We start from the raw sequence: 24,629 nt of genomic DNA on the forward strand, positions 1-24,629 counted from the left end.
TGTACAGACACATACAAAGATTACTGCTCTGGCGTAGGGTAGTTTTGAGTCAAAAGCATCATCTGAGAGAGGCCCTCAAGTATCTTTTCTTCCCATAGCTGTTCAGCTTGGAATATGGAGAAGTTGCTCCTAGAACAGTATCTCCAGAGCAAGCACTATAGCTAAGGGTTACTTATAAGTTACCTATAGAAACTACCAGACTATTCCCTCCCCCCACACGCACTATATTCATGTCCCTCTCTTCGTAGATCCTCTTGTTTACAGTTTATAAATCTGAAGTCAAGTATGGGTTACAAAAACACGTTCTTGGGGGAAATTTTGCATACCAGCATTTAAGATTTTGACCCAATCACTAATTGCTGTATGCTATACAGGTCATTTAATATAGCTGCTTCAATAAGAGGTATTATAGGAACATAGCAACATATCCCTCTCAATTGAGGCTTTAAGGTTCATGCTTTTAGTGTGGTACACTTTCATAAAATTTGCAAGCCTCATTTCATGATATTTCAGGAGTTTTTGTAGCCTTCATGGAGATAGTAACATAACTTGATTCAACTAATTGGGTCATCGATGACAAATTCACATGTTTCTATTTTTGCTTTTAAAAATGTGTAGCCAAAAGTGATTTTTCTTTTTTTGAGTTTTGACGTTTTTTGTTGCAGTACAGCGGTGATACTCTATGTATGTTCATGATTTGAGGTGGGAACAAGTGGTCTACCTGAAAGTGAGCAACACTTCTTGGCTAGCAGCTGTCTGAGCATATTCCTCCTTGGTGCAGTATTGGAACACCATGTGTGAGAGGTAGGAGGGGTAGTGCTGCCTTAGAGGGATTGCAAGTGAGCGTTCATGCTGCCTGTCAGGATATTTAACTGTGCATGAGGAGCATTAAAGAAAAGTAATGAAAGTCTGAGTTGCAAAGCACTTAATTTCTAGAAAAATGCATAATACGCACAATGAAATAAAGATATTTTTGAAGCGTATAGCATTATAATATTCTGTTTTTGGAAATGAGAAGAGTAATGTGCAAAACTCATGTTGTTTATGTTGGCAGGCATGAACACGAATAAAAACTGTAGTATTTGTATTTCTAAAGTTATCCTTAAGAAGAGATGCTGTGTGCCAGCAGCTTGGATAAACAGAATTGGATTCAAGTGGCAGCCAAGTTTGGGGATCATCTGGGGAATTGACCACACGGCTGCACGGAGCTGCTGCTTCCCCATAAGAACAGACTGAGCTACAGATACCTGAGCATTAGCACTGCAGGGGTGGGGAGAATCTGTAGCAGGTTGCAGCTCTAGCATTTAGCATTTGCATATTGGGATGATGTGCTGATTTGACTTGCTTTTGCACAGGTAGTGCATGTTTCACCAACAGTTTTCTACAGGGTTTAGCTAACAAGCTGGTTTGCATTTCTTCCTCTTGTGCAACAGCATGTTCTGGCAGTGTGCAAACAGCTTTAATACAGGCCACTCTATACTAAGGGCTGCAGGAGGTGTCTAGTGTGTCACAGGGATACTGTGTCCTTGCAGCATTTTGGCCTGAAATGTTAACGGACTTAAGTGTGGCTCTTATGCTCCATTTTAATGGTCCGCTCTACTGCTTTGGTGGTTTTACAGCAGTAGGAGGTTGCAGCTTCTGTCATAAGAAGTGGCCCTTTGCTGAAAACGCCCATTAGTGAGCTTGGGAAGATGGTCCTCTCAATGTCCTTTTAGTGAGAAGATGACTTGGAGCTCTCCTTTTCAAGTCAGTGGAGGTCCAGCTGCAGGCAGGTTTTTTTGCTTCAGGCTGAGAGAGGCACATGATTAGGCAAAATACATAATTTGTAGTGACTCCAGCAGCCTGACAGAAATTGAGAGGATAGTGTTAGTTGTGCAAAAAAAACTGAAGGCTTCTCTGCTTTTCCCCTTTTGTTTCTTTTAAATATCACTAATAAAATGATGCAGTCAGGCATTAGACTTAGATTTAGATTGGAATTTAAGTGGACCAGTTGGATAAGGTTTATTTTTAATGGTGTCTTTAGCCTGTATGATGGTAAAAGATGCTTTAACTCTCAATCATTTTCCCATGTCACTCACCATTAATGAATGGATACAAATCAAGCTTTATTCATTATACTCATGTTATGGAGCAGTATGGTCTACTAAATGCATCTTTTAGGCTATTAAATGCATAAGTAGGTATGATTTTAAGAGGAAATGCTAAAATATACACTTCAGAATTAAAAGTACTATAAACTCTTAATTGGGCCCATCATACTGCTAAGTTGGTGGTGGCACTTAAAGTTTGATAGTATTCAGAGTTTTCATAAGAAGCCACTGTTGTTTTCTGTATAGGTGCCAAGACCTTTGCTCAAAACCAGCTGTAGCTTTCCCAATTGTGTGCTTCCTACATGGCGTGTGAGCTTCCGTGATCTTGCCACATGTCAGTGTTTTTTCTTGAAGCATTTTTCCTTAACAGGGTGAAGCTCAAGTTAGGTATCCTGTGACCTGCCTTGTAATGTGTGCCATGGATGGAGGCAAATTTATGGTGAACTTTTTCAGCTTTGAATGGCTCTGTTGCTGCCTTGGTGTTGTGTTTTTCTTTTTTCTTCCCCTTTAAATAGACATACAACTTTCCCTTCCCCTTCTGGCGAGAATGGGGAGCTCTAATGGTAGAGCTGTATTTTTTTCCAGCATGTTCCATCACCCTTTTCCTCTTTCCCTCTTAGCAGCCAGTGTTTTAATGACAGGAAGGTAATTTTGCTGTGCCAACAATAAGATAATTACGGATAGCAAATGACTTCTTCCTGGTAGCTCCTCTTCTTTGTATTGTTGAGAGATGCTGCTGTTCTTCATCCTAGTGAAGAATTGCCTACAGTGAATTCAGGCCTATTTTAATGGACGAGTGCATAGTGACAGAAGAACACAGATCAGTGCCTTAATGTAGACCCTGTGGCTTGAGAGAGGCCCCGAGTTTGGTCTATGCGTTGCTAGTACCCTCCAGCACAATGTTGTTCTCATCCAGATGCCTTCTCAGATTTCTTCATTGAACACTGATATGTAATGACAAACAGTGGACAGAAAACAGTCTGTATCTGGACGAGAAAAGTGAAATCAAATCTGAATTATTGCAAGCATTGTTCAGCTGACCTAATTTTCTGTTCCATAAAAAAAAAAAAAGTTAAGAGACAACAGCTTGAAATTATAGTGTCATCTAGACTTTTAACCTGCAGTTTGTGAACCCCTAAAATTAGGTCTAGGATTATTAAAAATAAAAAGTAAGAGCAGGGAAGATTTAGATGAGTAGAAGTTGTGAAACTGTCCAATAAAAAGCAAAGCATAGGCATATGAACAAGCTGCATTGCAAGAGTTGTGCTCCCTTTCAGTAGAACATACTAACCTATTAGATGTGTTACAGAACTGAAATTCTAATGATCAGATGCTACATATATGTGTGTGTATATATTATGCTCATACAAATGTCTTTTCCTTGTCTGGGCTTGTGTGTCTGAACAGTGATGGTGGGGGAATCTGCTGGTGGGCTTAAGAAATCCTTGTGAAGAATTAACAAAAAAGAATTATGATTAATTTCAAGACTCTCCTTTTACAAAAATTGCTTGGGAAGAGTCAGTGCACAGCCTGTTTCATACCACCTTTCATGATCTACTTGTTCTTTTTTGTTCATAAAACTGACATCAGTAGCATCAGTTGCTTGCAAGTCAACTTGCCTGACAGCTGCTTGGCAGTAATGACCCCTCTGCAGCCGATTTGGTCCTCTGTTGCTGTCGTTGCTGTCTTTCCTGTTCAGCAGTCAGTGCTGTTGCTTGTCACTCCAAGTTGGCCATGATGTGAAACTGAGCTTAAGAATATCCTTCAGAATAGGCAAAGTGTGTGCACTAACAATACGTGCTACTTCCATACACTTTTACTGTTCACCTGTAATGTAGACGCTTTCTTTTGTGGATTTTCTTCTTTTTGCTGGTGACCAGTGTCTCACTACAGATACAGCTGGCCTTGCTCCATTCCAGTTTGAAAGAATGGCAGTCTGGTAAGATGCAAGTCAGCACAAAGATTGTTTGAAGCAAATTTAAAAAACATATTTGAGACACCAATCTCAAATACAAAGTGTGGATTAAAATGAGTTATTGGTTTATAGTGCTGTGAATTGGGAGGCTCTAAATTGCAGTAGAACATTTCTGTTGTGTGGAGCATGCTGTAAGTATTTCATTGAAGTCATTGACTTAGATTTTTCTATAGCTTGCTACCACTGTTGCAGAATTAGCCAGCTTCCTATGTGAAACATCAAAAGACCGTATCCTCTGTATTTAAACAGCTAGTAGGCTCTTGTCAAGTATTTGCGGCTATGCTTGACCATGGCAGTAGGAAGGAAAGGGACAAATATGACTATTTTGTGAGTAAATTGAATGGGAACTTGAAAATGCTGGGTTTTTTGATGTGAATACCTGGGCAGAGGTTCTTCTGCTTCCAGTTGCCTGCAGGAACAAACAGGCAAGTGGGAGCTGGCAGCTGTGGGCCCTCGCGGACGGCAGGAGTAGGCTGCAGGCCAAGCAAGCTGTTTGGGTTGGCCGCAGTCACTTGTGGCGCTTGGGTCACGGGGCCTCTGGGACTTGCCCTAGTTCGGGACCGGATCTGGGCTTATCACGTGGCAGGAGCAGTAGTAGGGCAGGAGGCAACGCGACTTGGACCTCAGCTTGCTCCGTGGGACCTCTGCGGGGGGTCCTGTAGCCATGGTCATGCTGTGACACGAATGCTGCACGCAGGGGTCCAATACCTTAAATGAACATTTCTCATAGACTTTGGGGGTTATGGCAGAATATGTGCCAACCCTGTGATAAGTTAAGAGCTTACAAAAACCTTCCATGTAAAACCCATATTCTGTAAAATACCCCGCTGCTAGGAGGTGTTGTGGGAATGACATGTTTCTGCAAGAGGGTAGTAATTCCTGTGTTTTTAGAGAAGTGGTAGGATATGCAGATGACACTCTTGAATGCCACCGAAGTTGGTTGGGCAGAAAGAAGCCTTTGGTTGCTGCGTAGTGAATAATTTATGGAGAGCAGTCAGCTCGTATAGCTTAGCAATCTCTTGGAATATGATTTACTCTGCGTGGAGGAGCTGTTACAGTACCTTGAGCTGATGACTAATACAAATATTGCCACAATCAATGAGACGATAGTTTGCCAACCAAAGCATGGCCTCTTGGAGAAGCAGGGGAGGTGCTAAAACGAAAGGAAAAAAATCCCAACCTGCTGGCAAATGTAGCTGTGTAAGTAAATGTTTATGCAGGCAGGAGCCATTCACATGTCCCACTCGGTGTGTTAGCTCGTACCACGGTGCGGAGCGGGAGGCGCCCGCAGGGAGCAGCGCCCGCCGCCCCGGCCGGGCGGGCAGGGCCAGGAGGCGGCGGGAAGCGCAGGAATGTGCGCGCGGTTTGTGCGCGCCCGAAACGCGCTGCCTCCGAGGGCTCCTGTCAGCCGAGGCAGATGAAAAATGGATTATTCCACTCCTAGCAAGAAGCTGCTTTCCTGGAGGTGGCTGCTGGCAAACACGGCCTGGATCGCCTTGGCGGGATTGGGAATGGCTTTTGGGAGCCATGAGTGCCGTTTCACTACATTGCTTTTTAGTATCTGAAGTGTGGTGTTTCTAAGTATTTACTGATAGGCTTCAATACTCATACATTTCTTGGAGCATATCTTTTTTTTAATATGCAGTTTTTGTATTTCTGACTTACAAACTCATTTTTTCTCATTGTGCTCCTGCCCCCCCAGTGTATTTAGAACTACATATTAGAGATGGCCCATGGGCTGTCTGAAAAAGGGAGAATTTATTGTAAGTGTAGATGTTTAGTAGTAATAGTGCACTTAGAAACTGAAAATACCATTTTCAAGATGGTCAAGCTTGAGTTGTGATCAGACTCTGACCCTTTTTCTAGGGCTAGTCTTGCAGCAGGTTGTGGTCAGATGTCTACTTAGGGTATATGCACAAATCAGTTCTGTGATATGAACCTCAGAGCAATGACAAATGCTAATTATTCAGGAGGAACTAGAAACAACGTGTTGTACTTGGAGAGGATGAGTTAGAGCAGTAGTTCATAGTGTTTCAACTGGTGACGGATCCATAGTAAGGTAGTGTAGGGCCTGGCGTAGTCAGGGAGCTGCTGCAGATGGTGTGAGAACATGATCTCTAAACCTGGAAGTAGTCCTGAGGGCTTGTCCAGCTCACCATAGGGGTGTTTTGGACTGGAATTGGGGTGCTGGTCTGGGGTGTAGTTAGTGTAGCCAGTAGGTAGTGGCCTCATTAACACTGATCTGGACTGCTGGAGAACTGGCGAGGTGAATGTGAAGAGAGCGCATGGTCCTTTTTCTATTCCAGCTTTTTAGAAGAGCCAGGGTCTGGAAGCAAGGACTGTGAAGGATGTGGTAGGTCACAGTTTTGCATGACTAACCACACAGCAACATCGTTTCATGCAAGGCGTCATGCTTAACACATCTTAACATGTTTATTCACTGTAACAGTGGTTACCACAGATGAAGAAAAGATGGATTTGGGGTGATTTGAGTGTTCAGTGTCAAAAAGGCAGTGCTACCCTGATCCATCCCTGAGCCATCAACCTGTGATGGGTGGCTGTCTGCTAAAGTCCATGTCTCCTGGTCAGAATTTTGGGGCTTCATATTGTCTTCCCCTTGTTTTGGCTTGGATAAATTTTTGGATTTTGGAGTGCGAAATCTTCAGCTTGCCTGTGCTGCGTATTTCCGGAAGATAGCCCGGGTACCCGCACCTCATTGGCTCGGTGACAGACACCTTCCCCCCGGTGCGAGCGGCTCGGGGCCGTGGCCGCGCGCCGCGCGCCGTTCCGGGCCGGGCGGGATCCAGGCCGGCTCTTGGGGCGCTCCGGCTGCCCGCGGCCGCGCGCGGCTGCTCCCGGCGCATCGGCCGCTTCCTGATGCCGGGGGACGCGGCGCTGCTCCGGCCGCGCCGCCCGCACCAGCCCCGCGGCGCAGCCCCGCGCCGAGCCGCAGGCGCCCGGCCTTGTTGTGGGGACGAGCATTAGTCGGATGCGCTCTGCGGAGAAGGACGCAAAATAGGCGAGCTGCAGCCTGCTGTAAACAATGCACTGACTGCTGCTGCTCTAATCCCTTGAATGCTGGACCTGCCTGCTCCTGAGCAGTGCATTTCGGGATCTGCGAGAAGATGCATGCCGTTACGGAATGGATCTAAATTGCCCCTGGATGTGTTTTTGGAAGGGGCCAAGAGGACCGGTTATTACTTGCATGGACGCTGCACATCCATACAGACAGATGCTGGAGTGGAGCTGCTGCTGCTGAGCTGGGACCACCAAACCTTTCCGCAATCCCGGTGCGCAGCACAGTGACTTTGCTTTGCAAGGGGGACCCGAGAGGGGTGTGACACAGGATTTTTTTTTTTTCTCGGTATTGCGGTGGCTTGTGGTCTTGCATTTCGCTCTGCAGCCCCAGGAGTGCACGTTTTCCCCACCTCCATCGCCAGCAGCAGGCGAGGTACCATGCGTGGGCTGAAGGCGACCGCGTGAAGGGAGGCGAGGGGAGGCAGACATGTACCTTCTGGACAGCAGCGAGCCACCGGCTGCCGCCTCTCCGGAGAGGATGCAGCGGGGCACCCCCCAGAGGAAAACCGTCTACCGCATCTCCGTGACCATGGTGAAGAAGGAGCTCCTGGGGCCAGAGGGAAGCCATGCCAGCCCGGAGCGGCCCCAGCACAGGCGCCACGGAGGGAGCCAAGCGCTCGGCTCCTCCAGCCTCACCAGGGCTGGGCTGCTGCTGCTGGAGGAGGAGGAGGGTGAGGAGGAGAGTGAGGAGCAGGACAGAGTCCCGAGCCCCTGCGGCTTCCGCAACTTCAGGACCCTCAGCACCGGGCAGCTGGAGCTGGGCCGCCTCAAGGTGCCGCGGAGAGCGGCGCAGCCCTTCCCCGCCGAGCTGACCTTCAGGTGGCCGCGGGAGCCAGGCGCCGCCACCGAGGGGCTGACAAGTAGCCCGTCACCCGAGGAAGCCGCTCCTGCTGCTGTGCTGGCCCCTCACCGGAGCCCGTCGTGCCCAGGCACCGGGGAGCCCCTGCCGGTGGCGGACACCTGTAGCCAGGATGAAGCACGAGCAGTAGCAGAGCCCGCGGCTGCCTCCCCTGGGGGTGATGCAGGGCTGGGGGCCGGCCGCTCGCCCACAGGACGCTCAGGGGAGCAGGGGCAAAGCCCCTGGCGGCAGCCAGGCCTGCTGCGGCGGAGCTTCAGCTTCCGCCACTGGAGCGGCGGGGAGCTGCTGCGCATCAGGGCGCTCACGCGAGTGCGGCGGCACAGCAGCTCGGGCTGCCTGCCCGCGCCGGCCGGCCCTGCGCCCTGCCAGGCGCCCGGCGTGCCCAGCTCGCCCCCCGCCGCCTCGCCCGAGCCACCCGCTGCCGCGGCCCCCGAGAAGCGCAACACGCTGGACGTGGGCGAGGTGCTGAGCAAGACGGATCCGCTCTCGGAGCTGGAGCGCTGGGAGCGGAGCAAGAGCAAGAACCGGACCCTGGATAACAGCGACCTGCAGCGGCTCTCGGAGCGCCTGGGGCGCGAGGGCACCGGCAGCGGCACCACCCATGAGCACCGGCTGCTGCGCTTCTTCAGCGGCATCTTCGCCCGCAAGGATGGCACCTCCACCCCCTTTGGCAGCCCCCACGGTCGCTCGCCGCGGAGCAGCTTCTCCAGGTCCAGGGCTTATTTTAGCAGCCTCAGGAGAGCCACGGTGGATGTGCAGTCCAGCTCCGAGAGCATCAACGGATCCCCTCACAAAGGTGCCCTTCTTGTTTCTTGTGATCTGGGGGGGTTGACGGAGCAGGGAGCAACCTGTGAGGCTTTGATTCATGGCTGAGGGACCAGGGGGCTAAAGCCCCTTTCTGATGGAGGAGAGGGCGATGCTGCACTGCGCACATCATCTGCCTGACTTGTTTTATACAGCAGGGGCTATTTGTGTATAGAAATACTTGGTGGTGCTTTCTTCTCGGGTGCGTAGTCTGGTGGTTATGGTGGAGGCTGCTTGGGCCACGTGCCTTGGGGATCAAAAGCACCCGGGGAGCTTCGTTGTGGCCGCTATGGTGCCTGAGCGTAGCTTGCTCAGTTACGCGGTGGAAGCCCTGCTGCTGTGCTGCTCTCTGTGTGTGTATATATGTGTATATACATATAGGTCAGTGGGTGGCCGAGCACTTTGTAGCACTTGGGTTGTCTCCTTCTGAAAAGGCTTTTTCAAGAGGGGTTGCAGTGGCCAGAAATCTCTCTGCTAGGGTTGCGCTGGGTGAATATAGCTATAAAGGCATTAAAACTCATATACTTCTTTTGTCATCTTGGTTACAGAAGTACTTTATTCTTTGAAAACAGAACAGCACAAACTCAAGGGATGGTCAGAATTATTTTACATGGTTATGTATAAACCAGGTCTTGGATTAGCCAAGTATTGTCAATGCTAGAGGGAAATTGGGTGGGGAATTCTGGGATTTGTGGATCTTTTGGCTTGGAGAAACTAAAGATCTGTGAGGATCATGGGATGCTTGACTGAGACGTGTTAAACTGGAAATGCTGGTTATGGAACTTCACTCTATAGGGTGCTTTCTTTCTAGCAATGCCTTTTTAGTGCTGCTTAGGTATCTGAGGTGAAATATCTAGCTAGTGATTGTACTGGCCTGGAAGCAGCAAATGCATATCAAAAGATCTGTAAGCTGCTGCATCTCCAAGAAAAAAACAATAATCTTGGTTAGAAAGAAATAAACAACACAGGATTTTGCAGAAATCAGGGCAGCTTTTATCATAGGGGAGTTCAGCAGGAGATAATACTTGTCAGTGCTACTAGCCTATGGCACATGCAGCAATCCAGAGGTGCTGCCAGAAAGGGAGGCCATGCAGTGTTTGAGGCATAAGGAGCAAAATGAGAACAAATTTGAACCAAGTAACCAAAGGGAATGATACTTGATTGCGATTGAGGCATTTCTGTGGGTTTGCAGTAATCTTGCTGGAAGCTGTGGTCTGACCTTGGTTAAGGTTTGAGGTAACCACAGCTGAGTTGCTTCATGCTCCTGTTTATGGCCGGCCTTTGCCAGCGTGCTTATGCTCTTACTCCACTTCACTAGGGCATGGTGGAGAAGAGTCTTTTCACCTTGGGATAGGTTTAAGACTTCAGTTAATCAGTAACCAAGATGTGCAGTGTTAAGATGTGCCACTGAGGTTTCTCTATATGCCAGTATTAAATAAGTCTGTGAACCGTGGGTCCTGTTTTCCTGGGCTTAGAAAACTGTTCTGGACATGAAGATGCACATGTTGGAAATTGGGCTGCAGGCTTTAGTTACAGCTTACGAGGCCTAATGTCAGCGTCCTATGTTACTGTCTCCCTTTCCCCCCCTCCACCCCAGAAAAGTGCTGTTGAGGCTTTTGCTGTCAGGAGAAGTTATTTTGTCCAAGGTGAAAACTCTGTGCAGAGCCTTTAGGCGCTGTTCAGGCTGATGCTCAGTGTCTTTCTGGAAAGCCCAAGTTTTAAGTTAATTTGTTCATAAGTTGTCCTGTTATTTCCTAAGAAGAAAGAGGATGCATAAGACGTTACATTTAGTGAGCCCAGTAATCTAGTATGTTAAGATTAAAATGAGTTGCTTTCCTTCAAGACTTCTGTGAAGGCAATTGTTCCCTTTTCAGTGGGTGTGAAACGGGTGCTGCTGTTGGCAGTCTTGGGACTGCACTGTAGGGTAATGGGTGAATGATGGAGATGCAGAGGAGGGATCTTTATTTTAATGTTTTTTTATTTTATTTTTTTCCCTGTGTAACTGGTTATTTAAAAAAAAAAAATTTCCTCCCATGTAACGTGAATATTCTATATGCTTTGTACCATGCTTGATTTACTGGATTTTCTGCCTTCTATAGGAGGACTGGCCAAGGTCTGTATAGAAAGCCAACTGTTTAAACTTGTATTGGCAGCCATTATCAACTTGAAATAATTGCTTAGTCCATATTAAATAATTAGCTTGAATGATAGGTTTTGAAAATTTGTTCATCATTATCATAGTCAGGTAAAACACAATAGCACAGGCAAAAGTTTTAAAGCAAAAGAATAATAAATACTCTGTATACCTATTGTGTACCTGTGTACCTGAATGTACCTATTTTTAATTGTGAAGCTTTACCTAGACTATGAAGTGGGTAAAAATTTGTTTTTGTTTTGCTGAGGAGGAATTTTCCTTTGCACTGATGGTGAGTTGCCTTTGAGCCCTGTATGCTTTCCCTGCTTTAGGAATTGTTGAGTTAGGTGACAGGATGTTTTTTTTTCTGTCTGCTTCCCAAGACCCAGCTAACATCAACTACAGTCCAGGCCCTCTAAGTGGAAAACCTGATTTTTTCCTAAAACTGAACGTTAAAAAGCTGAAAGTACAGATGGGGAGAAAACGGTGATCTGCCAGGTGAACTGGGGGGATGAAGGAGAAAGTGAACCAGTGGGTATCGTCCAGACTCCGTTTTTGCAAGCACTGCAACATGTTAATGGAAGGACTTTGAGACCATGATGTCAGTAAGCCTGTTTTTTTGCTAGATTTTGGCTAGCCTGGTTTCCGTAGCCCACATAAAGATCTTTGAACCACGACAGAGAAACAGTTAATGCAGCTTTTTGTCTAAATCTGTCTTTAGAAACCTTGTGTTAGAAGTTGCAGTGAAGAGGTGATAATAGAGATGTAGGGCTTACTCAGTTGGACCTCTGCTTACATCTGCTTTGAAATAACCATTATATAGTCAACTAGTTTTATACTAGTGCTAATCTTTCAAAAATTGGGTGTTTTTCTGTTTAGATATCAAGCAACGATTTATCTGGTTTGCTTGATGTTAATTTTAGTAGCCTTGTGTCATGATATTCAGCTTGCAGATTTTTTTATTTGAAATAAGGAAAATTCTGCAGTGTTCTTCTCTTTCCTCCCAACTTAAATGAACCTCCTCAAGCTGAGGAAGCAAGGAAGGCTATTTCTGACTTGAAACTATTTAGGAGAACTCATCGAGGGAAACGTTCTTTATCTTAACTTCTTTTCCCCTTGAAGTCTTATTTCCTTGTTCTTTTCCATTGTCTAAAATTACTGCTCTCCAGAAGGAGGAAGATCATTCTGGGCCAGTGGGGTATTAAAGTAGCTGTTGCTTTTCCTGTCGTTTTAATCTGTTTCTTTTGCTTGCAGATAGCTTCATTTCAATCTCTCCCTTTAGATGCGTTAAGCAGAGTCCTGACTCAAAATGGTAGAGCAGCAAGAAGCAGCGAGAACTAAGTTATATGAAACGGTGCTGCTGATTCCCCATCCACCAGTACTGACCTGAGGGGGGTTAGCTTTAAGCTCCAGTTCTTGGGAGTTTCTAGTCGTAGAAATTAGATGGAAGAAAACTGGAGAAAAAAATATGTTGGAAGATCTCAGTCTTTTTGTGTACAGCTTTACTTGAAAAGGTTGCCTGGAATTTGCCCCTTTTTAATGCAGCTCTGTGTCATCTCTTCCTTGCTCACCTGATGCAGTTGCTGCTGTCCTGCACTGGTGGTAGTTTCACTCTTCCGACTTAGGGGTGCTCTTAGGGGTGTGCAGGCTTTTGGGCCCTTGATTGGAATATGGTGCTCTGCCCCCATTGGAGTTCATGGTTTTGGTGGTGTTCTGATACAAGCACGTTAATTTTCGAGATTGTTTGGATGGTCCTCTCTTTTAATGGACTCCCCTAGGATTTATCTAGCTGTTCTGCTTACTGTGAGCGAATATAGTCCAGACATTATTATGAAAAGAAAATCTAGCAGCTAAAGGGATTGTAATCATCTTAAGCATTGTCAAGAGTGGGATAAGAGGGTTTATTTCTTTTATTTATTGGGGAGGTCCTCTGTCAGGCCAAATGAATGCCAGCTGCACTGCCAGATGATTAAGAACTGAACTGGTATTAAGGTCACTGGCCGAATTAGGGAATGAGATGGATTAATGTTTGCACAATATTGAAATGTATGCCAGCTGCTAGCAAATAGTGGCCTTGGTTTATCCATTAAAATTTGAACGAAATGGAGATTTTTAATGTTTCTCTATAATAGGTTGACAGTTTTAATGTGTAGTGATGATGGTAGGTAACCTTGTGTGCAGAGCCTTGATTGGGGTAGGACAGCAAATATTTCTGTGTACATATTGCACAGATGTGCATCTCTGTTCATCCCCAAAGTAAGCACTGTAATAAACCTAGCATTTTTCCCCAAAATCTACTCCATTTGCTTGGTTACCGTAGCAAGTAAACACATTCTGTTTGAATGAACCTTATGTATATGAAAATACAATTTGCACAAGGCAAAAACATTAAAAACTGATATACTTCCTTTTCTCCTGCCTACTGGCCCTGAACTGGAAGAGATTTGATGTGATGGTTACTCTAGACTCACTAGGTTAGCAGCTATGTCTAGATTTAATATCTAGTCTAAGACTAAAGGAAGGGTTTATGTTACTCATATGGGCTGTCCGTAAAGGAGAGCTTAACCTTTGCTGGCTTAGCCCTGAGCGCTTGGGAATGGGACAGAAGTAGGAGCTGGAATCTCCCATAGCAGACGGTGAACCCTTTCCTCTGCAGGACCTGTGGGACCTTTGAGAAATTTGAGAAAATACAGTTTCCAAGGAGCATGCTGCTTGCTCCATAAAACATAAGCTCATAAGCAGAGCGCTACATTCAGCTCTGTAGTGTCCAAGTTCAGCACTGAAGAATCTTCTGAACGAACAGTTTAGGCCTGTCCTGCGGATTAGAACTTATTTTGACCGTACTCTTCCCACTAGTAGCTTCTGATTAGTAGTGATTATTGAAGTACAACTGTCAGTTAAATAACTCGTAAAATAAAACAGCAAAATATTTTGAATAGCAGGTGGATATTGCTTCCTGTGGCGTGCCTATAATCTTAACAGGTATTGGGAAAAGGGAGAGTGCAAATCATTTTGCACTCTGCAGGCCTCTGCACAGTCAGTTTTACTTGGAGCCAAACAGGGTTAAAAAAGTCATTAATACAGGCGATTAATGTAATAGTGTTGCTTTTGATAATTGGTGTTAGGATTTCCCCTAGGCAACTGCAGTAAACACACAGGGAAAGGCAGTCTCTGCCAAGAAAAACAGAATGGGCTTTTTCATGTGCGAGGAAAAAGGAACGTCAGTATATTGAACTTGGGAAACTGTAATCTCTTCTGCTCATGAAAAGCATGCAACATAAAGCTATTATCTTGCTGACATTTTAAAATAGAGCATTTGACAGTTTGGCTGCAGCAGATTGGTATATCATGGCAGCGTTTGACAAATGCTGTTGCTTTATTGACAAAATAGTACCAAATGTTTTCTTACAACAAAATAAGCAACCAAGTCCATAAAGATAATAATCATGCAATGTGTGGTAGCTTTCTAGAGTTGTGCTACCGCGCTCAGAATCTGTTAATAAAACCTAACTGTTGTCCTTATTTAATGAGGTTTTCTTTGCACGAGAGCTAGCTGATGGAGCAGTGTGAGAGCCCGGGTTCTCCATGATGCACACAGCTGCTTTTGGAGCACTGCCAAACTGTGTTAACCTGTGAAACACGGCCTGCAACTGATGTAAACTCATCCAAGCAAGAGATGGAAATGCAAAGGAAAGTCCTGGTGAAAATTGCGGGCTTTACACTTAAACCAGAAAGGAGACAAACCTTTGTTTGTAGCGAAGGCCTATTTGCTGGTTTTGTAATAGCTGCCAGCATTTTGGAGTGATTGAGGATTCACGGGCCACACATCAGCCTTCTGCTTTAGTTAATAGTCTTAGACGTCTTGACCAATATAATTTAAAGGAAGATGTGCAGAGTAGGGCTCATCCTCATGGATGGTATTTGTTGGACTCATTTCTTTGAGGTCCTACAAAGATATAAAGGTTACTTGTCTGAAGTTATAATGGAGACTCTTCCTGTAAGTAGATTAGGACCTTGCAGGGAAATCTTTTTAAAGGCCTCCCATAAGATCTGGACATCATGTCAGAGGTGGTATTAGACTTAAGCTTTTATTCTTTCTGAGGTCAGGCACTTCATTACTATAGCTCCTCATTGTAAATGTTTCCTGTGGTTGATATATAAAGCTATTCCTAACGAATACTGGAGACATTATTTGTAAAATAATGTGCCTTTATCTTTTAACTTTGCCACTAGCTTGGACATAGTAAGATGGCATTAAATAATGCTGTTAAATAACCACTGAAGTCAAAATTCAGCTACTTCAGTTCTTGTTATATCAAAGCACTTTGACTTTTCCAAGTGAACTGATAAATGTGTCCTTTAAGCATCTGGACTGAAGTGCATTTCAGCCTTAGAGCTACTTATGAAGAGATAATCTGAAAGTTTTCTTCAAGTTTCTCCTTTCCCAGTGCTAGCAGGGGGATTATTTTCTTCACAGTATCCAAAATACAGTCAGTTTTGAATGATGATGAACTAAATGTCCATTTTATAGCTCAAGTTGAATCACGGATCTTCCCTTGTTGCAAGTTTTAAGTGCCAGATTTAGCAAGTTAGATTTGAAGAGGAGATAGTCATGTACTGACTGCTGCCAGCTCCTGGCAATTCCAGGTTACTTTAGATCTTAGATCTTTAAGTGAAGACATCTAATTTATTGTAATAATTGTATTTGCTGATAGGCTTGTCAGACTAGTTTGATAGAGCATATGGATTTCTAAAAATCCTGTTGTGCTTGTACTGGGTTCAGGGCATGTGTATGTAGGCACATTTCTGCCTGAATTTTTTGAGAAAAGGACTTTTAACACTGCAATGCTGTTTTTTTTTCCTGCTTGTGGCCATGTTGGGAGCCGCCTAATGGCAATGCTATGATTTAGACATGAGTGGGAAAACTGTTTAGGAAGTGCCTGCTAAACCACTTAGTGCGGTTGTATTGGGGATTGTGTTTGTCAGGATCTGTAACAGTGTCCGAGCTGCACGCGCTCCTTAATCGGTTTTGCTGGTACTTTCTGCGAGTCCTTAAGTTGCTCGGATCCTGGGAACACGACGTTTGATCTTGGTCTCAGGGTGAAATTATTCTGTTACTGCTCAGTTTTATGCCTAAGTGATATTTATTTTAGAGCCGAATAAAGGGTGACCTCATGAGCACCCCTAACATTGCTGCTAGGGAGTGTTCTTCCAGTGTCGTTGCCCTGCCTTTGGCTCCTGAAGGCCAAAGCCACCTTCGAGGTGAGCACCAGGGAGACACACCGATGGAAACACCTTGTTTCCAGGTCTTTTACCTCATTTCCAGTGGAAGAGATGACCTGGGAATGAGGAACTCTGACCTGACCGTTCCTTATGCAACATCCTAGTGCAGAAGCTCTTCTGCTGAGAGATGCAGCAATATTTATGTTGGCAGGGCAACAGCTTTTCTGTCTCTATCTCAAAATTGGGAAAGAAATCCAGTGGTGGTGGGAGATGCAAGGTTTCACTTCTCTCTCTCGTGTTAGTTCTAATCATTAAAGCTGTTAAAATTGGATGTGTGTCCCTTCACATCTCACAGGGATTTATGCTCCAGGTTGGGTTGGAGGGGGCATTATCTAACATTTTCCTGCCTCAGTGACTTGAGTTGAAAAACCTCTGCACTGTCAGGTCATTGTCAGTGAAAAAGCAATGAACAAAGCCATGCTGTTAAGTGAAAAAGCTTTCCAGTGTAAAACCTAGTCGTTTTGGCTTCCTTGTTAAGGCATCTCTTTCTCACAGTGGTACAGTAGGTCTTCACTGCCTGTCTCTGGTATCCCCTTCAGCGTTCACTTCCTCTCATCCCCCTCTTTGGCCATCTGGCATATCTGTTCAAGTGCTTTACTGTAGTTCCTTCTTTCTCCTTTAATTTTTAATTCTCCTTTTTTTTTCTTCTTTTTTTCTTTTGTGATCCTTTCTATATGTAACCATGTTGCCAATAATCCCTGACTTGTGAAGCCCCAAGGGTTGTTTAAGGAGGGGAAAAAGGCACCTTCTCCAGGTAGGCGCTGATGGGGTCAAGGGAGGGTGTCTTAGCACCATTTTCGCTTGAGGAGGTGACATGGGCTTATGCACTTGCACCCAAGCCCAGGGAAACACCTTCTGGGCCTTGGAGAGCTTTGCACCAAACTAGTCCCCTTTTCCTCCCAAAGTAACTCCCAAGGTGTGTTTTCAGTGTGCCCTATTGCCCAGGCTGCTGGCATGTGAGTGTTAATGCTAATGGGGCACAAGTTTTAATTTCCCTGTGTGTTTGTGTATGTTAGGGCTGTTTGCTGAGTGTCAGTCAAAGAAAGGTGATAAAGTTAAATGACCTGGTTTGAGGAGGGCGAGAAGGGCGGAAGGCATTTTGTGTTCAAAAGCCTAGGGAAGTTTATGTCCTTTTCCATTCCATGTTTACAGTGGTGTTGCTAGGACTGCTGTTTCTGCTCAGAGTTGAGTGGGACAGGCAGCTGTCGAAGGTGGCAGTGGCTTTTCACACCTACCTTCCAGAAGCCATTGATTAAGTACTGTGCAAATAGGCTGCGCTTGAGCAATGCTGAGAAAGCAGCAGCCTGGGCCTAGGAGAAAAGTGGTTAGTTGTAGGTGCTGGCCCTGTGGTCTATGTTATTGAAGGGAAGCAAGGCCGTGTATCTGCTGTTTTTCATAACGGAGAGTACTGACTCTGTCTTTAGAGCTTGACCCTTGGAACTTGCCTGTTTCTTCTGAGCTCAGCTCTGGGGTGGCTAAACCTGACTAGCCTGTGGATCTGCTCAAGACATAAAATGAGTTAGGTGGCAGGTAAATGCCACTGGATGTCTACAGTTCCTTTAAAAAAAAAAAAGAAAAGTCTTAAAATGTAAGCGTGTTTTATGATGAAGAGACACCTGCATATTGTCAATTAGTTGAAAGTCTGGGCTTAGTGCAGATGGTGGGTTTTGAGCTTGTAATCTTGCCCTGAACGAAGGCCCTGAATACAAGTGAACTTCAGGTTTTGAATCTGCTAGAGATCATGCTGTCTGGGAGAGAATGTGAAATTTAAGAACTTACTACTTATTTTGGCATTCAGTTTAAAAATCTGCCAGGCTTCCAGGGTCTTGACAGAATAAGTTAATTTTTTACTCTCCTGTAGCACGAATGTGACTTAAACTCTATAAAGCAGATTTGTTTCCCCCATTCTGTATCTTTTAATACTTAAATGATTAGATCCTGTTTTTCAGATGTGTTTATCATACATGTTCTGTGTATTCTTTCACTTTGTAATGAACTTTGTGAAACCTTTTTTTAAGGTATTGCCATTCCAGGGAATCTTTATCTGCATGCATAGATCTGCAAGGGGAGTGCTGGCACGTTTTCCTGAATTGGAGTGCAGAGACAATGACATAAATCTACGGCAAGAGCAGCTCCTTATGCCAAGTATTTTGGTTTCTGTGTGAGTGAATTAACCTGTGCATTTAGTTAACTTGTAGCCATTTTAAGTGTCTCTATTTTGAACCTGAAGGGAGGAGATGTAGAAGTCCTCGGGTGCCAGAGGCTGCTCACAGGACATGGCAGCCCTCAAGTTTGCTGTAATGAGGGCTTTCCTCCAGTAAGCAACACTGATCCTAAACCAAACTGAAGCATTTTGTGATAATGTCAAGTTAAACATTTCCCCCCCCCCCCTTTTTTTTTTGTGCCTTTAAGGTAAAAGCCAAATGATTTACAGTGGTGTCATGGTGAAATAAGATTATATAGCTTGTAGTTTGGCAAGCAATGTCATTTCATATATCTGTGCTGCAGAAATGGGAGGCAGGCGAGAGACATCCTGTTTTGGGTCCTGAGGCTGGTCAGCTGTGTGGCCTTCCCCTCACAGCTCTGTCCAAGATAGCAAACACAGAAGAAAAACACCTAAGTTACACTGTAACACTTGCCTGGTGCAGAATTTTCTCTCCCTCTTAGATTACTTAGAGGTGAGGATCAGTTTTACAGTGACAGAGCAAAGAGCCCAGGCAGGCAGGTGCCTTGAGGAGCCGGCATGGAGGCACTTGGTTCCCGTGGGCCGGAGTGGGAAGATGGCGCTTGGATTTCCCGCTGTGAGAGAGCCCTGTGTGCAAAGGGGTCAGGAGCAGCCGGTGAGGGTTGCAGAGAGAGCCCCAACTCTGCTGCCGTTTTCTAGCTCAAACAGTTGGTGCGAAGGATCCTGATACTGGATTAGGACAGAGTCCCTGCTCTGAGAGAAGTAATGAAGTTGTTGGTTTAAAGGTGGTGAGGACGGTTAATAGTCCCAAATAACCTGCCCATCCCTGCAGTTTGCTGGCAGCAGCATAAACTCTTATCTTGAAGGACCATGAGGACTGAAGCGTCCATCTGTGTGGCACTTGGGTACGATGCATCTTTGAAGATTGGTCATCTTCTCAAGAGTGGCTTCTTGCACTTAAATTCTTCCTGATCCAGGTCCTCCTGGGTAAATGAGCAGGTCTCTAAACCATTTGTGACTTTTTCCAGATTTTCCACATAAAGTGGTGAGCCAGAGTAGCCACGATTTTCCTTACCTATGATGTATAATTTTTTAAAGAAGGAAACTTTCCGTAACACTGCCTATAGACTGTCCTTAAAAAATAAAAATAAAAGTTGCCCCTCAGCGCTCTGATAACTCATTCAACTGAAATGTTTCAGAGCATGGCTGATGCCAAGAGTGGTGATATATTAAGACATGATTTGGAGTGACCTTTTTATCCTTTTAAAGTTCTGGATTAAGCATGAAAGTCCGAAAGGTTAACGAAACTGGTGATTTTTCACTCTGAGAAGTCTTTTAGTGCTCTTCATTACTTCTTCCAGACGCTTGCTACAGAAACTCATTCCCAGCAAAATTCCCCAAATTCTTGTTACTTGTGTTCAGTTATATGTTTGGTATAATGTTTGTGGGCATAATATAACATTCCAATTTAAGGAACTGCAGGGATTTCCAAGTTTTTTTGCTTTGTGGGCCCTCAGACTAAGTAGGAAAGAAGCCTCAGAAGGAAACTGTTCTCAGAGTAACCAAACAATGTCTAGAAGGAGAAGCGTAGGCCACGTGCAGCAAATTTTTGTGCAGTATCCTCATATGCTGCCTTTTTGTTAGAAGGTGTTGGGGCTGCTCCTCTTTACACCTCATAAATACTGATGAGGTATGTTCATGTCACAGCTTGTCTTAACCCCTACCCTCGCCAAGTATGTAAGGAATTGCCTGATAACAAAACCCTTTCCATCCCCAACTGAAGCAGAAATCAAGTGTGTTTTAAGTGTGTATGCTAGCTTGTAATTTTAGGACCCCAGATTAGAGACTTTGGCTGTAATGAATCTTAAGTTCCTATTATCTAGTATGGGTGAGGTAGGTAAAAGATGGTGTCTGGTTCATTTTCAAGTTTGCACACCACTCATACCCAGGGCTTGGTTGGTTTTGGTAGTGGAAGTTGGAGACAGTTCTTAAAAACTATTTGCTTACAAAAATGTGCATAATCCTGGTCTTAAAGCAGACTTAATTGTGGTTCTGGTTTTCTTCAAGGTCAATTGTTTGTCCTCGAATCCTCCCCCTTCTGTGGGGATTATGCCATGAGTGTGTTCTGAAGGTTTCTGAAGTGTGTGTACTTGATGCAGATCATGGGGACTTGTGGTTTTTTTTTTTTTTTTTTTTTTTTTTTTTTTTTTTTTTTACCTCCCTTTGCTGGCTTTTCCTTTCCTCCTTTTTCCCTATACCTGCATCCCTGGCTCTTTGCCAGCCTGCTTGCAGAGCAAAGCCCCCGAGTGCCTCGCCTGTCCCAGGGCTGCCTGGTCACCAGAGAGCCTGGAATCTCCCTGCACGTGAGTTCAGCTGTGGGCCAAGCTGGCGGACATGGGAAATCCTCCCTTTGGACAGTGTGTTTTCAGTGGGGGAAAAAAATAAGGGATTTAACTGTTCATTTTCTCACTGTAGAGCAGAGATACTGTTTTGCATCAGAAGGCTTCAGAGAGGGTTGTGTGAACTTGACAAAACCTCTAATGCAACAGCACAAAGTATCTGATGTCCAAATGGCTCAATGCATAAATTGACTAGTAGCACTGTTCTTGTGTGGTGTACTTGCTGTTACCCAGCTTTGTGTGGTTCAAGCTTGGTGTGTAAGTTTGTTCTCCTTGATCCAAGCTGAGAGGGTGTTTCATTTTTCCCTCCTCTCCAGAACAATCCCAGGAATGTGTCACTGCAGCCATCACACGCAGTGCTGGGCCGTTCTGTCCGTATGCGCTGTCCTTCGGCTCCCACAGTTGTGCTGGCGCTGCAGAGAGCCTGGGGAACAGGATCTTTCTTTAGGGGAGGACTTTGGAGGTGTCTGGCAGTAAAAACTGAATAGAAGTCACAGCTACAAATAAAAAAGCGCTCGTCAGCACTAGCATTTTGTTAGTGAGCATTTCTGGATGTATCTAATCAGGTAGAATAAAATATGTTTCTGAAAAAGCAGATTTTATTACTTATCTTTAGGCCAGAAATACATAGCACTAGAATGAATTAGGAGAAACAGTTTTCCTGGTCTTATTGTTCCTAGTATTTTTTTTAATTGCCTTCCACCTTAGTCAAAACTTTTTCAGAATATTTCCACTTTTTATAATGAACAGTAGCAAGTACATCCATTTATGTACTATTTAAGTGTCCTTTCACTTGTGTAAGACCAAGGAGTTTGTGACTGGCATCTGGTGTACTGGCTACAAACCACCACAAGTATATAAAAAAAAAAAAAAAAAAAAAGGCTACAAACAGTGGTAGTTTTGGGGTGCTGGCGTGCAGGAGAAAACTGCTGCTTCCAGTCTGGGGTTTTTCAGGGCATAGGATACACTCCCTTAGACATGGGAATCCTTTTTCTTAGTATGGAATAAAATTTCATAGAGGCGCTTCAGAGCCTGGTGTGTATGCAACTTCCAGGAAAGGTTTCCCTCATGCACAAAGGCTCCTCTGACTTGTATTCAAGCTGTTTGAATGTGACTGATGTGTCAGCACTTGTGTGCTTTTCAGCTGATTTAAGGTCTTTATCATCTCTTGCTACCTTTTCTCCCTGGTTTAGCTTTATATTTTTTGGGGGGGGCGGTTTGTAAATCTATATAGGTATTTATATTTACATATGTAGACAGATACATATAGCTGTATATACCTATCTTTATGTATAATATTTATATAAATTTCGCCATGTATGCATTATATAGACTATGTGCATCTTTATGCGTATAGATATATGCTTATGCATATAAAGGCAAAACTTCTTTTTTTAAAAAAAAAGTGCTTCCAGTGTCTGATTCCAGTCAAGTTATTGTTATCTCTTTCTGGGATTTCTTGGAATACAAGGAAGGGAGTTTAGAACTATGAAGGCTGAGATGTTCAGATCATGAAGTCGTCTTGGAGTCGGTTTTGCTGCTATCACTTCTTCCTCATGCTTGCTCAGTAGAATACCCACCCAACAGTGTGATATTAGGAAAATAGGATTGTGAAGCCAGTGAAATGAGCTGAAGGTTCACAGGTGTCAGATATGGATCGCAGGCACCTCCTGGAGCTGTACGAATATGCTGACAACACACTGGTGCTGATATTAGGGCAGCTCCCATGGATACGCTCTCTCCTTCAGGCTCCTTTCGTGTAGCTTAAAGTCTTAGTCTTAGACTTGGATATTGGGCATGGCTTTTGAGAATCTCCTACTGCAGTGTTATGATGTGTTTCACCGTGAGTGTTTGTGTGAGTAGGGAATGGGGTAAATGTCTTGTTTGTATACTGGAACAGATGATTGGCTTTCTCGATATCTTAATTGGCAAATATTTTCATGTTAACTTTAATTTACTTAAAGTAATGCTTACTGTATGTCTGTACTGAACAACAAACTAAGATGCCAGCTTTCAAACACTGTCTGCATGTAAATATTGTCAAGCTATGTTGCTTTTACTTTCTTTTACTTCGGCAGAATTCCTGGTCTGACTTATCTTTAAGTTTATTAATTACATTCAAAAGGAATGGCACTATCATCTTTCCATTTAAAAAAAACAAACAACTTTTTTTTTTTTTTTTTTCCCCCAGCAGTGTCCTTTCAAATGCATGGCTGTAGTTTCACCATGGTGCTATGGGTTTGGTCAAAATGATCAGGAAGGATTATAGTGATTTAATACATGAAGATAGCGTATGTGGCTTGGCAGGTGGACTTAGCCCTGTGTAGCTATTGACGTTTCAACTTGTGTAAGTTTTCTTTTTCTCTAGATGGAAATGCCCCCTGGTTTGACTGTGTTGCTTGTCCTGGGTTGTGGTTATCTAATTCTTATTTTATTCTAGAAGTAACTTTGTTGGTTGTTCCCTTTGGGGGGGGTGCATCTCCATGGGTCTTCTGAGGGTTGTCCAGCTGGATAAGCAGTAAAACTGGTCATCTTGCATTATTTTATTCATGGTTTATTTTGAAATACTTGTTACAATAATAAATGGTGAGATTTCCACAATATCTTACACATTGGAGAGACAGATAAAATAGTTTTGAAGATGTTAGCTCTTTGATACAACTCAAGAGTGGTGCTGCTTGTCTTCTCTCCTGTACAATAGCTTTCAGCTGAAATCCAAGCTGGTTTTGGGGTGCTTATGTATAGTTCTGTTTTTGTGTGCTCTCAAAGACTCTTCCATGTGCAGGGAGATTGGACTAGATGACCCTCTAGAGGTCCCTTCCAACCTTAAGCATTCTATGATTTGTGTGGATAGAAACTTCATCATTCGGCTGTTCCTCAGAAAGACCCTGTGTGACTGCCTGTTGTCTTGTTTATGGGGGAAGAAGTTGTAGCTGTCTGTCTGAATTAAGTGGCTGTGTCTAAACCTGTGCAGCAGGCGTGGGTGCTGTTGATGGGCAAGCACGCGTGTTGGGTTGGCCATGCTGTGACGTGTCGTTCGTGTGTCCCCCCATGCCTGCCGTACTCATCCAGTCAGGTATTTTTTCTGTGCTGGAGCTGGCCATGGCCATCGCAGGGGAGCTGATGGCCTCATCCCATGCAGGGCACCCTGCAGCCTCCTGCTCCCAAAATCCTGCTGTATCCCTGTATGTGCAGCACAGACTGCCCTGGCCTATGTGCTTCATCTGTGACACTGAGCAGCTTAAACACCCTCTCTTGTGCGAAGCCATGGGGCAGAGCCCCTGGCCAGCACGGAGGCAGGACGGGTAAGGGCTGGCGGCAGCCGCTGGAGCGTCTTGCTGCGCGGCAGCACCAATGCGACCCCTTGGGAAGGCAGTCCGGCCGGCACCAGAGGAAGGGCATGGGCCAGGCTTCTGAACACGTGGTACCCATTTCTTGCATAAAAACAGTAGTTCAGCATCCAAGAGGCTTTTTTGCTGACTTAGCCTTATTTAGCTTCTTCAGCTGTAGTTAGAGAGAGCAAGTGCTGTTTCATATACTGTGTGCTATAGGTTACCTAAAAATCTATAGACCTCGTTCAGAGCTGTGGCCTGTCATTGAGTATTGTGCTCTGCAGCTAGTACCAAATGACACGGAAATCTGAGTGTAACTGAAGTTCTTGCTGAGATATTAGGTCAACAAATTACAGCATGAAAGGAAAATGAGAGGATAGCTCAGTGGGCAAAGTAGACTGAAAAAAATCATGTTCTTCTGCCATTCTATAGTATGCTCTACTAATTGGAAATATTGTGCTTTAACATATAAACTCCTAGAGCTTGTTCA

General features: G+C 44.6%; 1 protein-coding gene across 1 annotated transcript in view; it reads left to right on the forward strand.

Moving 5' to 3' along the window:
* The first annotated feature begins 7,552 nt into the window (after window positions 1-7,552).
* AGAP1 (ArfGAP with GTPase domain, ankyrin repeat and PH domain 1) overlaps window positions 7,553-24,629 on the forward strand; it is a 254,411-nt gene continuing 237,334 nt past the window's right edge. Inside the window, exon 1 of the mRNA XM_088523675.1 lies at window positions 7,553-8,798. Within this exon, the coding sequence (XP_088379801.1) occupies window positions 7,571-8,798 (1,228 nt within the window). The 5' untranslated portion in view covers window positions 7,553-7,570. The remainder of the gene's footprint in view (window positions 8,799-24,629) is intronic.

The sequence above is a fragment of the Tinamus guttatus genome, unplaced genomic scaffold, assembly GCF_059628265.1.
Source record: "Tinamus guttatus ecotype Peru unplaced genomic scaffold, ASM5962826v1 Tinamus_guttatus_pri_ptg000197l, whole genome shotgun sequence".
NCBI lineage: Eukaryota > Metazoa > Chordata > Aves > Tinamiformes > Tinamidae > Tinamus > Tinamus guttatus.